General features: G+C 45.3%; 1 protein-coding gene across 5 annotated transcripts; it reads left to right on the top strand.

The window, feature by feature from the left end:
- Positions 1 to 4,467: 4,467 nt before the first annotated feature.
- Positions 4,468 to 13,670, top strand: CCNL2 (cyclin L2). 5 transcript variants are annotated; one of them, XM_027855320.1, is made up of 10 exons: positions 4,468 to 4,544; positions 4,786 to 4,973; positions 5,790 to 5,910; positions 7,057 to 7,121; positions 9,881 to 9,980; positions 10,307 to 10,411; positions 10,523 to 10,664; positions 11,808 to 11,925; positions 12,015 to 12,107; positions 12,271 to 13,670. In XM_027855320.1, exons 2-10 carry the CDS (start codon positions 4,873 to 4,875, stop codon positions 12,620 to 12,622), a joined length of 1,197 nt encoding a protein of 398 aa, XP_027711121.1. In that variant the 5' UTR covers positions 4,468 to 4,544; positions 4,786 to 4,872; the 3' UTR covers positions 12,623 to 13,670. The 5 variants fall into 5 exon arrangements, with proteins under 5 accessions (XP_027711121.1, XP_027711122.1, XP_027711124.1 ...); XM_027855321.1 differs by lacking the exons at positions 4,468 to 4,544; positions 4,786 to 4,973; positions 5,790 to 5,910 and adding an exon at positions 7,833 to 7,846 and having other exon boundaries at positions 7,081 to 7,121; positions 9,159 to 9,980; XM_027855323.1 differs by lacking the exons at positions 4,468 to 4,544; positions 4,786 to 4,973; positions 5,790 to 5,910; positions 7,057 to 7,121 and adding an exon at positions 7,834 to 7,955.
- The last annotated feature ends 1,086 nt before the right edge of the window (positions 13,671 to 14,756 follow it).

The following is a 14,756-nucleotide window of genomic DNA, read 5'->3' as shown; positions in this document are numbered from 1 at the left end:
TAAAAGCAATTTTTAACATTAACTGAGTTCCAAATTCTTTCCCTTCCTCCCCCCCTCCCCCATTGAGAAGGCAAGCAGTTTGATATAGGTTATCCATGTGTAGTCATGCAAAGCAGTAAAGGTGACTCTTTAAGGTAAATGTAGGTTCACTGTGCAAGCTTGCTCCATCTCTGGACTACTCCATCAGAAATGACCTCAGTTCCTTTGGCCTCTCTCTTGGACTGGATGCTTCCCCCAAAGTCTCTGTATCTCATAAACACAACCAAGAGCACATTTTTTTGCTTCAATGTTTTCAAATCCAGCCTTGGACACTTACAAGCTGTGTGACAATGGGTAAATCACTTAACCTCAGTTTCCTCATCTATAAAGTGGGGCATCACTTTATACATATATATAAAATATGTATGTATATATGTATATGTATGTGTGTATATAGATAAATAGATAGATAGATACCACCTACCTTCTAGGGTTATTGTGAGGATCAAATGGTGTAATATTTGTAAAACGCTTCTCACAGTGCCTGGCTTTTACATAAATAATGCACATTCCCTCCCCTACAGAGGACTGTGCAGTTTGGAGGAGGTGAGGTCCTTTCGGTATGATTGTGTAATAGATCTTTTGAAAGTGCAGCGTTGATCAGTTTTGTCTGTATCCTTGTAAATTTCTAGTCCTAACAGTGGCAGGAGGAATATGAGGAGCGCCTTAGGGACGTCTCTTGTTAATTTCCTAATGTTTTCCACAGTGGAGGGAGCAGACACACATCAGCGCACCCTGTTACACACATCCTCTGGGCCAATGAGTTTTCCCATCTCTGGCAATTCTGCTACTTTTGGGCAGTGAGTGCAATTACCCCTTCTTGTTACATATATCATCTCATGGGAATTTCGTGCACAGAGGATTGACAGGGTTAGACCTGGGTTTTAATGCAGCTGCGCCTAGGATAGACAGGAGAGGGGAGGGACTGGAGGCAGGGAGACAGTGCCCAGAGGGGGATCCACATGAGACTGATCAACTGTGGCGCCGAAGGGGGGACAGAGCCCAGGAAGAATCCGGGTGTTTTTGAGCCTGGGCGACGAAGGGTCGAACTGGAAGAGATCTGAGGCTGCCTGTCTAGCACAGGCTTCTGTTATTATATTGGCTTCTGTTTGTTGTGGACCCTTTCGGTGGTTTGGTGATGTCTATGGATCTCTCCTTCTCAGAATCGTGTTTTTAAATAAAAATAAAACATATTGGTTACAATGGAAGTCAATTATATTGAAATATTTACCAAAATGTTTGAAAGAAAACAAAACCAACCCACAGACCTCAGGGTTAAGAACTCCTGATCAGTTTGGATGATGGTGCCCTCAGTGCCTGGCACATGGCATCTGCTTAATTGCCAGGCATTCCTGGATCTGGAGTCAGGAAAATCTGAGTTCAAATTTTGCCTCACCACTCTACTAGCTGTGTGAGCCTGAGCAACTCACTCAACTGCTTTCTGCCTCAGTGTTCTCAACTGTAAAATGGGGATAATCATAGCACTTCCCTCCTAGGGTTGTTGTGAGGATGTGTTTTTGTCTGTACGTAATTGCTTTCATGAGACTGTGAGCTCTCTGAGGGCCGGGGGAACGGGGCTGTTTTTCATCTTTCTTTGTACTCCTAGCCTCAGCACAGCAACAGGGATGTGGTAGGTGTTTAATTAGTGCTTATTGGCTCTGATTGGCTAAGGTGCTTTGCAAACCCAAAGTGCTCTATAAATATTATTGCTGTTATTATTATGAAGCGTGTGTCGATTTTCAGAAGACCGCTGAGGCACGCGCTATTATGATGCCCAATTTGCAGAAGAGGAAATTGAGGCTCAGAGGTTAAGGTACTAGCACTGAGTGCCAAGGCTGGTTTCAGAGCAGCATTTCTACATCCGGCACTCTAGGCAGTGTGACCTGTCATGTCTCTGATCTCATCGCAGGTAGGGAGAGGACAAAGGCCTTGGGCACGACGCTTTCTCCAGCTCAGAGACCACCGTGAGGACAGAGCGCCAAGTCCTTGAGAAACAAGCTGCCCTCGTGGGGCATTCTGGGAGACGGGAGGGGGAGGAGAGAGGGCCGTAGGCGGAGGAGCCGCAATGTGCGCTGGGTAACGTGCCCCCCCTTTTCCCCGCCCGCGCCGAATTCCCAGCCCGTGAGTCAGAAAGAGCGGTCCGAGTGACGCGCGCTGCAGCCAATCGCGGCGCGCAACGGCGGCGGGGGCAGAGCGGCGGCGGCCAATGGAGTCCTCGGGGGCGGGCGGGCGCAGGGAGGCGCCGCCGGGCGGGGGCCAGAAGCACGAAGAAGACCCAAGATGGCGGCGGCGGCGACAGCTGCGGGAGCCCCGGCTGTGGCGGCGGCTGCGGCGGGTTCAGGGGCCGGGGGAGCGGCGTCGGCGGCCGGCTCGGGCTCGGGCTCGGGCTCGGGCGGCGGGACTGGAGGAGCGGCGTCGGCGGGCCCGGGCGGCTCGGGCCCGGGCGTGCTCATCGGGGACCGGCTGTACTCGGGCGTGCTCATCACGCTGGAGAACTGCCTGCTGCCCGACGACAAGCTGCGCTTCACGCCGTCCATGTCGAGCGGCCTGGACCCCGACACCGAGACCGGCTTGCGCGTCGTGGGCTGCGAGCTCATCCAGGCGGCTGGCATCTTGCTGCGCCTGCCGCAGGTCCGTACGGGGTCCGGCCGGCCAGGCCCGGGGGGGGGGGGGGGGGAGGCCGGGGCGGGGGGGCCAGGGGGGAGGGAAGCCGCGAGGCTGAGGTAACCGTCGCCGCGCCCGGCCGCTAGCGCGCAGGCGCGAGCCCGGCCGGGCTGTGGGGGAGGGGGGAGGGGAGAGAGGCGGCTTAGCCTGGTCCTTTGTTCCCGGGGCCGCCTGGGACAAAGCCGGGCGTGGGGCCGGGGGTGGCCGCTCCCCCCGAACGCCGTGGTGGGGCTTATTCGGGAAAACCCCGCTCTCGTTACAAACGACCGTCCCCAGCAGGGCGGCGGCTTCTTTATGCGGGGAGGAGGGGGGGTGTACAGCGCACCCCGACGTCCCGGGCCTCAGTTTCCTCCTGTGCGAAATGAGTATTTGGCCCCGGACTGTGGGCTTAAGTGGCCTAACCCTTTCTGAGATTGTTTCTTGGGTAAAACGAATAGACTCGATGTATTTGAGACCCCCTTCCATGTTCCTTTGATACTGTATCATCTAAAAATTCTGTCTCAGTTTCCTCTTGTGTAAAAATGAAAGCTTGGTTGGAAGTCCCTTCCAGCCCAAAAGTCTTATGTTCCTAAGATCTTAAGTTATCTAATATTTCTGGGCTTGTTTCTTCTGGATGGTCTTAGGTTCTAGAGCTCTGAACCTAGAACGCCAGAAACAGCTCCCCTCCCCCCACAAAAGAGGGGAACGCTTAATGAAGTCACTGAGAAGCTTGACAGCACACCCTAAGAAAAAGAAAGAGTTGAAAGAGAGGGTTTTTTTCAGGAGGGCTCAAAAAAACCCCAAAAAACCCCAAACCCAAAAGAAAAAACTAATGGGGAGGACTGGGTGAAAGGAGGAAGACCCGGGGTGTGTGGCCCAGCCCGAAGGTCAGAGCCAGGGGGACTGGGCAGGCTGTGGTTTCTCTTCTGGAGAGAGAAGGCTTTTTAAATAATGGCTGTGCAAATGTGATAGCTTCTTAGGAGACCCTAGTGATAGACTAAAGAGTCTTGTATTCTACTAGCTGATTTTTTTTTTAAGATCTGGAGAAAATCTTTCTATTTGAAAGCAACCACAGCAGATAGAGAAACCCTCTTATGGTTAAATGGAGGTTCTAAGAAATATTGGTGGAAGGAGGGCCCCTTTCCAGGAACAGTGTGGCCTGTATAGATGGCTTCCTGGGGCCTGCTGTGCCAGATGCTCTGGAGATAGGAAAACAAAACTAAAAACAGTCCGTACTCTTGAATAATAATGGGTTTTCCCCTGCTATACTCAGCTGCCCAGTGTTGTGCAAGTGGACTCGTGGAGGATTGCTCAAGTGTCTTCCTCCTTTGCCACCTCCCCCCTCCCAACTTGCTGCTCTGCTTTTCTTACTTACCCGGGCTCCCAATTTGCTGGGTTGAATTGGCAGGGCCTGTCACTCTTAGGCCCTTGGAAATATAGCTTTGTGTGTGGGAAGCACGTGAGACAGCTCCAGCCAGTTCTACTTATTTAATGTTTTAAGAAGTATGTCCATGGTGGAGAGGAGGATTGTTTCTTTGTCTACATGTTTTGAAATGGACTGATTTTTCTTGGTTTTAAGGCAGCTGTTTTCTAACGTTGGGAAGTATGAGTGGATTATTAACCATTGGCAGGAAGAGCTTTAAGTTTTGTTTGTTTTCTAACCTTTTGAATATAGTGAGACCCAAAGTCTAATCTTGTCTTTCTTTCTTTTTACCAATTGAGATGAATCTGGCAAATCCTGAACAATGCTTTTAAAAACATATTATTGAATTCTTTTCCCTTTCTAGGTGGCCATGGCTACAGGGCAGGTGTTGTTTCAGCGGTTCTTTTATACCAAATCCTTTGTGAAGCATTCCATGGAGGTAAGTAGGAATTTTCCCCCTTTCCTCATTTCTATTTCAAGCTAAATTCGTAAGATTTTAATATATGAAGCTTAATCCAAACAACATATTTGCTTTTTGTCCTAATTACAAAAACAAGGTATTCTCAGTAGATTAAGTATTTTTGCTTCATTATGTTTGATAAGCCATGTAAGTTGTAAAGCGCTGCTTATCTTACAGGTTGTTCTGTTACTTGTATTTACCTGCCATTTTCTCTTATTAGCCCTCCTTAAGCTGATGGAGGCGATCACAGTTCCAGATTTGAGCAAAACATCAGTATGTTGCAATACTTATATTTCAGCATGTATCAATGGCCTGTGTTCATCTGGCCTCCAAAATAGAAGAGGCTCCAAGACGGATAAGGGACGTAATTAATGTGTTTCATCGACTTCGGCATTTGAGGGAGAAAAAGTAAGTGTTGTTGGTATTTTTTGAGTATATTCAAAATTATCTTAGAGAGGTCATCTGGGGTCTTATGTCCCAATCTGCCTTTTTTTTACTGATGTGGAAATGTAGGCCTCTAGAGATTAAGGGGCTTTTTCACAAGGTCACACTGATCCTGTGTGGTAGAGCAGGGATTTGAACCCAGATAAAACACTTTGGCTCTACTGAGCAACAATTAGTGAGTCTTGGGTTGTTTTTTGTGGTGGGGAGCGGCGGCAATCGGGGTTAAGTGACTTGCCCAGGGTCACATGGCTAAGTAAGTATCAAGTGCATGAGGCTGGATTTGAACTCAGATCCTCCTGTGGGTTGTTATTGTTAAACGCAACTATACCTGTTGGTTATCATTTCCTTTGCCATCTCCTTTGGCTTTCTGTGAACTATACCTTTTGACTAGTTGGAAAGATAGTCTGTTGTTTTTAGCTAAGTACTTTGTAATCTCTAGGTGAAAGAAAATTATTGGGGTTCCTTTCACTGCATCTTTCAGAAGTTCCTATGCACAAATTAAATCAGCCAACATTTCTCAGTGCCTGTGTGCCCAAACTATTGCAGTTAGAACCTGAGTTGTTGTTATATGCGAGGAAGAGGAAAACCAGTGAGAATCCGTTAGTAGTTAGGTTAAAGATAGGGGATGAAGAAGAGTTGTTCATGGTCTTAGGGGAAAGGAGCTTAATCTGACACTGTCCTAGGTATGAACGTTTGCAATATACATACATGATGCCATCTATTATAGATATGTACAATGGTGGTTTTAATTTTTCCATTTGACTGGGGAATTTATTGTAGGAAACCGGTACCTTTGCTCTTGGATCAGGATTATGTTAATTTGAAGAACCAAATTATAAAGGCTGAGAGAAGAGTGTTGAAGGAGTTGGGGTTCTGTGTCCATGTAAAGCACCCTCATAAGGTTGGTATGTTTACTTATAATGTGATTCTTGAAAACGTGCTCCCATTAGACTGAACTTGCGTCAACACTCATGGTCCAATTTGTGCCATTTTAGCTAAGAAATAAAAAATCACATTTGTCCACTCTCACCAGTGAATGAAGACACACCCGAGGCTGTTTGATGTGTTTTTCCAGTTTCTATCAATAACATAGTAAGCCTAGATTTCTAAAGATTGCCGATTGGATGTATACTAGCTTCTGTGGGCTTAGTAGCATTTTTGTTTATCCTCATTTGTTGTCACTGCTGCTGACTTCATAAAACTGATTTGGTGATAGTCTGTCTTTCCCCCACCTTGAATTTCCAGAGTTCCAAGAGCCCTTTTCTTTCTTTCTTTCCTTTTTTTGGGGGGGGTGGAGGGGCAAGGCAATGGGGTTAAGTGACTTGCCCGGGTCACACAGCTAGTAAGTGTTAAGTGTCTGAGGCTGGATTTGAACTCAGGTCCTCCTGACTCCAGGGCCTGTGTTCTATCTACTGCACCACCTCGCTGCACCTCACCCCTACGCCCCAGCCCTTTTCTTTCATAGTGAAGTAAATCTGATTATATCAACTGCAGGAGCTCATGCACTTGAGTATTCTACTATCCCCAGCAATGACAGGTGTTTTTCCCTCCTGTGCTATTAACTGGACTGCGATGAAACATGGCCCAGATTAGAAATTTAACGTTGATAATTGTAGTGTTCCTTACCTAGGTCTACTAGTTTTAGATTTTTAAAAATTGTCTTTTTGGCTTTTACTGAGAGTAGTCCTTGCTTTTACTGAGCAAAATAGCAATCGAAGATACATAGGACAAGTTATTCTCTCACAGTGGAAATTGAATTGAGAGCAGAAATTAGATTAGAACTGCTTAATGTGGAGTTGAGGCCTGCTTAGTAGGGTACAACTGCAGCCCAACTCCAGCATCCTGGTGCATTGCAAAGCAGGGAATGTGTATCATTCAGCAAATGCTCAGCATCCAACAGTTCTGTCTGCCTGTCAGAATATACCATCATGAGGCCGCTCCTTGAAAATCTAGCATGATGACCTCATTTGCTGCATGGTTATCCCTATAAACTAAATTCTTGGATCTAAAGATTCTTGGTAATAACTGAATGACCCATATCTTCCAGATAATCGTTATGTACCTTCAGGTGTTAGAATGTGAGCGTAATCAACACCTGGTCCAGACCTCATGGTAAGTTGATTTTTTTTGTTTTAAGAGACCAGCAAGGGCAGTGGCAGAAATATGTTGGTTTGAGGCACTTTGGGCAGTGGGTAGTCTATCCCATGACTTTGGTTGTGGGCTCCACAGTTGTCTGAAGTGCCCCAGGCTGCTGTGTAGATTTCGATCAGCTTCTTAAAATTTCAGGCACTGTCTTAATGGTAAGGTAGTGTATATTCTCCTCCCCTGTTTTCTCCCTATCTTCCATTGCTTTCCCTTCCTCTGAAGTGAAAGGGTTCAACTGGTCTTTCCTTTGGGCACAGTACATAAGGAAGTACTTAGTAACCCTCCCTGTGCTAGAAACCCCCCATAGCCATTGACTTGAAGCACTGGACATATAGTACAGGAATGTAAGATACACTAAAGTAGACCTAGGGTAGAAGCTTAACATCTGTTGCAAAACCTTTTCTGTCTGCTTCTTTATTAAATCCCTGTGGGAGGAAGGAGAGGGACGGAAGAACTTCCTAAAATTCCAGGCCTTGATTTTAGTAATGTGCATTCTTGAAGCAAATTTTGATTTGACAGTTTAGTGTGTGTGGGTTTTTTGTGTTTTGTGTTTTTTTTTATTTATAGAGTTATAATCTATTAAGGGTCATATTTCTGCTGACTGAACTGTCTGGTGCTATTACTTGTTTGATGGAGAACCTATTTTGACTTTTCTTTTCTGTACTCTTTTAATCAAAGGGTAGCCTCTGAGGGTAAGTGACTAAGACTTCTCCTCTGCTGTCCAAGCGCTTTGGTGCAGGGATAGCTGCCGTCTTCAGTCAATCCAATGCAGGCTCTCCAGAGAAGGCTGGCTCTAGACAGGTGGTATATACGATAGTATAGTAACTGGCCGACTGCTTCTTGTGGTGATCTTTGACTTTTTTTTCTTGTTCATTTTTTTGTTGTGCTTTGACGATTGTATTTATTAGATTTTATAACTGTCTTAACTTAAATTTTGTCACTTTAAAACTGCTGTACCTGTGTATTAAAGGTGTGCTATCTTTTTCTTTGCAAAACTGTAAGGGGTGGAGGGGGTGGGGTTCAAAAGTGTGACAGACTGGTTAACTGGGGTCCAGATTGCTAATAGTAAGTAGCCTGTGGGCCAGTTTTGTCTTGGCTCAGACATACGTTGCTAGAAATTCTTTAGTTGCACTTTTTCAGCAACAGCCTATAGTCTGGTAAAAGGTACACACCTTTAAACTTTGATATACTTAAGTATTGTAAATTTCAAGTACAGCAATAAGTACAAATATTCTTTTTAAATGTTCTTAATTGTTTTGTATTTTAGGACTTTTATTTTAAGGAAAGTAAATTGGGCACATTTATTGTTTGTGGCTGTTTTGATTAAAGAAGAAAATCACTGTAGCTAAAATGTTTAAAATCATCTGTTTACTGGCCAAAAAAAAAAAAAAAGTAATGGCTTCTACTGACCAAAAAGTGTACAATTACCTTGTAGTGTGGGATTTCCCAGAGTCTGATGGTGACTTTATTTTGTTGTTAATTGATGCTTAGAGCAACACCTTTTGTAGCCAGATAGAGTGCCTTCCTCATTTACAATTTTAACAGTTTAATGTAATTCTTAACTTGTGGGTGGGCAGTATGTGCTTAATGCTGCCCTGAGGTTCAGGGAGAGATAGGATAGAGATCACAGTATTGATGGTCTGGCCCACAACTGATGGTTGAACACAAGGGGAATCCATTGGTATACTTTGAAAACTCTTAGGAGTTGTAACTCATAACTTAAAAGTTTTGTTCTCCTGGGGTCAACCCTTATCTTTCACCATACTTGATCTACAGCCAGATGCCCAAGTTCTGGTTTTAGTATATTAAATTTTAAGTGCCTTTCTCTGAAGGAATATGTTAAAAATGTAGTGAATTAATATTTTACATTCTGTTTAGATACAAGCCCTTTGTACTTTGATTAATAACTTTTAAATTGCAATATAGTTTTAAAATGTGCTTACTGACTGTGAAACTTCCAGTATTTTATTGCCATTGTCTGATTTTGTGAATGTTCATTTTAAGACTCCTTTTGAAATGGGACAATTTGGAAACGATTCTTTGATAAACCTGCGAAGAGGATTTCACTTTGGGTATTGAGCCTTCCTCTGCATGATGTTCCCATATATCCGAATTACGCACAAGGGCGTTTTTCCCATCAAAATGGATTCTGTTCCGGATGCTGTGAAATCAGTCCGTCATGGGAAATGGACAGGTTGAAAAACAAAAACAAACAAACAAAAAAACCCAAACATTTTTCTGATGCAAAGGAACTACAGGGAAGAGGATGGCTAAACTCAGAAGAACTCCAGAAGGGACCAGTGCTCAGCTGTTGGCTTGAGTTTGCATGCTTCTCTGCACTACGGAGATTGAGCATAAATTCCTTTAATCAAATACTTTTAACCACTATGGTAGATGTTGTCTTTCCAAAATGTTGTGCTTTTGCATGAGAGCAGGCCAGTAGTCTTAGCAGGAAAAAGTAAAGTTAAAATTGGTTCTCTTTCATAACAGTATTATCTGACAAAGTCAGCTTTTTTAAAAAAAAATTTTTTTTACTGTCCCTCCCCTCCTTCCCTGTGTCCAGAAGAAGCTATTTTAATGATCCTTCATTAACTCTTGAGATTTACAGGACTGTCTAGCCCTCAGATTTAGAGGTAGAATGCTTAGAAATGGAGTGATTTATAGTGAATGCAGACATGTTCAGAAATGCCTTGGGGAGTTGCAATTCTTTTGTGTTTGACTTCTAGGAACTATATGAATGATAGCCTTCGAACAGATGTCTTTGTAAGGTTCCAGCCAGAAAGCATTGCCTGTGCTTGCATCTATCTTGCTGCCAGGACATTAGAGGTCAGTATTTGACTTATCCTGTGTAAAATGGGTGGTTGAAATGGTGTTGGTTCCCAGAAGATGAGCTTGTTTTGCGTGACACGCTTTATTCAGCTGGGTAAATTAAAATTTGGTTAGTTGACTTTCCTGAACTTGTAGTTTTGGAGATCAGTGGACAATTGGCTGATTTAAGTTTCTAATGGGATTTCTAAAAATAATAAAAGGAATGGTTTTACTAAGGTAATTCTGGGTATTTGTAAACAAAATACGAACCGTCAAATGTCTTCATCCATTTTATAATGCCTGGCACTGGGTGTGAATGTTGATGGTGTTTTTCTTTTTTCTAGATTCCTCTTCCTAATCGTCCTCATTGGTTTCTGTTGTTTGGGGCATCTGAGGAAGAGATCCAAGAGATCTGCTTAAAAATTTTGTTGCTCTATACTCGGAAAAAGGTTTAGTTTATTTTTCTACTGTTTTTGTTTTGGCGTTTTCCCCCTTAATTATGTTTGACCATTGTACTATTATTTCTTGCCTCTTTATTTGGGCCGGTGCTGTTTTTATAGGTTGATCTGACATATTTAGAAAGTGAAGTCGAAAAGAAAAAACATGCTATTGAAGAGGCAAAAGCCCAAGCTAAAGGCCTGCTTGCTGATGGGACTCCCATTTTAGACAACACATCGGGCTTTTCCCCTGTTCCTAAAATAGGTGAGTCTTTGGCCAGGTTTGATATGTGTGTGTTTGGGGGGGGGGGGGGGGGTGGTTCTGCTGGTTATTGGAAAGACGTCGAATGTGGCTTTTGTAGGGAGCCCTCTTCCTCTCGAGCCGTGCTCTTGAGTTTTCTGATACTGTGGTATGGTGGTGTCTTTGGTTTCCTTTTGTAATCCTGTATATTTTATGTACCTAAAAGCATTCTGAGAAGGGCTCTGTGACTCAGAAAAGTTAGAGCCTCCTCTAGAGCCAGATGCTGCTTTCCGAAGTCTGTCTCCTTCCATCTTTCTAAGGTTCCTGGTACATTGAAATTGTAGTGATCTATCCAAACAGCCCTTTGATTACAGGAGGGTCGATTGATCAGCCAGAATTTAGTAAGCACTTCTGAGGTCCCAAGCATTAGGCAGGATTATGGAGAGAAAAATGAACAGGTCTTGCCAGCAGGGCACTTACATTCTATCCATGCATGGTGGGCCCGCCCAGGAGAGTGTTTCCATGTAGGATGTGAGGCCTGAACTGAATTTGGAAAGGGGCAGCTGTGTATGGGGGGGGTGTTCCGTTCCAGGCTGAGGGGGCAGGAAATGCAGTGTGCGGTGTCAGAAGCAGCAAAGCAGCTGCGTGTAACCAGCCCAGACAGGAGGATCAGAGCATGCTTATGAACATGAGCTTTCAATGTCACCCAGATTTGTCTTTGATCCTTGAGGCTAGAGGGAACCCCTCATCAGAAGTTAGTTTCAGGAATCCTGTGGAAAACGGTGTGAGGGACAGATGGAGAAGTCAGTCACCAAGTCCAGGGGAGATGGGGGCTTGGAGGAGAGGCATTCAGTTGTTTTCACAGTCACCTTTTGGAGACTTTTCCATGTGGTGGAGACACAGGATTAACCAAGCGATGTTCTCTGTTGAGGCCCACGTGCCATGTTTTGTGTCTGTTTGGGTCTTGGAATGCCAGTGCCCCTTCCTCCCCTCAGCTCTTCTCTGTTTCCTTTGACATTAGGAGGAAGAGCTCCCTTCACAGGTGTGATGATTGCCTCACTGTGGGTAGGGAAGGGAGAGTGGTGGAGCTTCAGCTTGTGTATTAAAGTTCTCTCTGAATCCTTCATTGTTGGCATTTCATGGAATTTCTTATATTTGTATTTTTAGAATCCCCCAAAGAAAGCAAAGGAAATAAACCTTCCCCACTTTCTGTGCAAGCAATGAAGAACGCCAAAAGAAAAATGGAGGGCACCAAGAGGGCCAAATCCAACAGTCCCGTGAATGGGTGAGGCCTTCTGCCAGGGCGGGATGTTCTCCTAACCCCTTGGGTGGCTGACGTTTCAGCTCTGCCTAATGAGACTCTTCCCTTCACAGCTTGCCAAAAGGCAGAGAAAGTCGAAGTCGCAGCGGAAGCCGAGATCAGAGCTACTCGCGGTCGCAGTCCAGATCTGCCTCCCCTAAGAGGAGGTGCGTACAGCTCGTTTCTGTTGGCCTCCCCTTGGGCTCCTGTCAGGTGGTTCATCTGGAGGAAAGCTGAGAGGTTGGGTGAGCTTAGGGTCGCTCAGGGAAGTAGGCTTCATAGTGTAAATGTTTCATTGGGGCTGGTTTTTGTTTTTTTGTTTTTTGTTAGAAAAAGTGAAAGCTGTTCAACGTCCAGTGGTTCAAAGTCCCAGAGCCGCTCTCGGAGCCGCAGCGATTCTCCCCCAAGACAGGCCAACCATGGTGGTTCTTACAAGGGCTCCAAGATCAGGAACTATAAAAAATCAAAGGACTATAAGTATGCAGCCCAGAAACCCCGGAAGTCTCGAAGCCGGAGCTCATCACGCTCTAGAAGCCGATCCAGGGAGCGCTCAGATAACTCTGGGAAATACAAGAAGAGTCACTACTACAGGGATCAGAGGCGCGAGCGTTCTCGGTCTTATGAGCGAGCTGGCCATCGCTATGAGCGAGAACACCCTGGACACAGCAGGCACAGGAGATGAGGCCTGGACAGGCATCTGCAGGTGTGGTTCCTTGTCCCTTTGGGTGTAGACAGGGCCTCAGCTCCCTTCTTTCCCATTGCCTGGGTGAGTTGGTGTCTGGACTGACTTGACCATCATCTCTGCTTTATTTGTTCCTTAACTTGTTGAGCATAAATTTAAAGGGAAATGGTCTATTTAACGGACATGGTAACGAAACTGAAGATAGAATCAGGTAGACAGGTTGGTTCCCCCAGCAGCTGTCTGATTGGGCATCCGGGCCTGTCCTTGAAAGCTGGCACTGGGTCCATCCCTGTAACAAGTGTTAGTCCTAGAACAGACGGATGGGTGGCCACAGCCTCCTCTACCAAGATTGAGAGTGGAGCTCCTCCTTGTTTCACTCCGACTCTGAACAGCCCTTCTGGATAGAGCTGGAAGAAAGCTCAAATGTTTATTTAATTAAACTGTTGGTGTAGCTTGGTGCTAACTACAAGCTGTCTTTTTTTGCCCATACTGAAACTCAATTACGTTAAACCAAGAAAAGTGATTTTTAGAACTTCTGCCTATATTAGGTTGTACTTGTGTATATATTTTGCAGTGTTTAACAGTACAATATGGTAATATGGCCTTACTAGGTACCCTTACACTTTATCCACATTGTAAATAAACATGTGTTTAATACAAGTTAAAGCTATTATACTGAAAATTCAGAACTTGAATTCTGTCAACTTAAAACTTGTGTAGAGAATTCTGATTTAAAAATGTGAAGTATTTAGATCTGTGTATTGAAAGTAGTCTATTTTTATCTGTGCAATGCTGAGTGCAGGACACCAGCTCATGAATAGAGAAGTTTCATATATATGCATTTTATGTGGTTTAAAAAAAAAAAAAACTCTCTACTCAGGATATTTGAAACTTTGAAGAATTCGTAGTTTGTCATTCTGCTTGCTTGTTAAAACAGAAGATGTAAGAAATGAGGAGTACACAGCCAGCAGTATCAGTTTTAGTGGTATATCTGAGCTGTTTCTTTCCCTGCTCCCTAATTCCATTAAAGTATTTGATTTTGTATTTATTTTCTGTGTGTGCATGTCCTTCTCTGGGGAAGCAGGATGACTTGGGGCAGACAGGAGGGGATGTAGGTTTCTGAACGGATTTGAACAGTTTTTTGGGGGGTGGGGGCAACCAGAGGCTTTGCTGGCCCTCAGAGTGTGAGCTCCTACCAGGCCAGGACAAAGGTCGCCTATCTGCTGGGCAGGCTCACAAGTACTTGGGAAAACAGGGGAGGGAGGATTCTTCGGGGGATGCAAGCTCCTGTGGTCACTGATTTGGGACAGCCAGGAAGATGGGCACAAGATTGGGACTTGGGTAGGTGTCGTTCTTTCCAGGTCTTTAGGTAGCGTAGGCTGTCAAAAAGACTGGTGGTTGGAAGTAACTGGTGTGCCGCTGCCTCCTTTCCCTGGAATGCTTTCCCTCCTTACTGCTGGCTGCCTTCAGGGCTCTGCTCCAATCCCCCCTTGTGCTGGAGACCGGTCTCCAGTGTGCTATTGCTCTGTCATAACTGTGTGAATATGGTTGTGTGCCAGGCTTCTTGACCGTTTATGGGGCTCGAGGGTCCTGGGTGGGATAAGGGCTTTGTAAGATTCATGAAGAAGATCTCCAAACCACAGCTGGCAGAAGAGGCCCCAGTCCATTCTCTTCTTGGGAAGAAGCGTGCCAGGGGCTGCAGTATCAGCAGAACGGCCGGCTCCAGGCTTTATCTGGCAGGACGTCATCCTGGGCCTGTCGACTGAGCCAGTCAACACCTGGGCCAGCCTCCATACTGGCAAAACCAGGGCAGTCTCCCTCAGGCTTGCCCCAATTGGAATAAACGCAACAGGAGAGATGAGCTGCATGGGCAAAGCGCATCTTGGCGCCCACTGTAGCGCATACAGGGAGGTGTGATTGCTGATGGGCTGAGAGGACTCCAGTCCACCTTTCCCAAGTCCCCACCACATCTGTCTGCATACCTGTGCCTCAGCTTTCTCCAAAGGAAATGGAATTAAGTCCCATCCCTTGCACAGGATGCTTTAAGCTAACTGGAAAACCACTCCAGGCCCGGGAGATAATTTGACTAGAGCAACAACCTCAGTTTGTTTGGTCCTCAACTTTCTGCACCTTG

The sequence above is a fragment of the Vombatus ursinus genome, unplaced genomic scaffold (assembly GCF_900497805.2).
Source record: "Vombatus ursinus unplaced genomic scaffold, bare-nosed wombat genome assembly UNPS02010822.1, whole genome shotgun sequence".
Lineage (NCBI taxonomy): Eukaryota > Metazoa > Chordata > Mammalia > Diprotodontia > Vombatidae > Vombatus > Vombatus ursinus.
The sequence above is the reverse complement of the archived record's forward strand: the minus strand, read 5'-3'. Positions and strand labels throughout refer to the sequence as shown.

Excerpts from the sequence above, each read along its gene's own strand:
- CCNL2 (XM_027855320.1), top strand. The coding sequence starts at position 4,873 with ATGGCCTGTGTTCATCTGGCCTCCAAAATAGAAGAGGCTCCAAGACGG. Across the intron at positions 4,974-5,789 it reads CGGCATTTGAGGGAGAAAAA|GAAACCGGTACCTTTGCTCT; the intron begins GTAAGTGTTGTT and ends AATTTATTGTAG. Across the intron at positions 10,665-11,807 it reads TTCCCCTGTTCCTAAAATAG|AATCCCCCAAAGAAAGCAAA; the intron begins GTGAGTCTTTGG and ends TTGTATTTTTAG.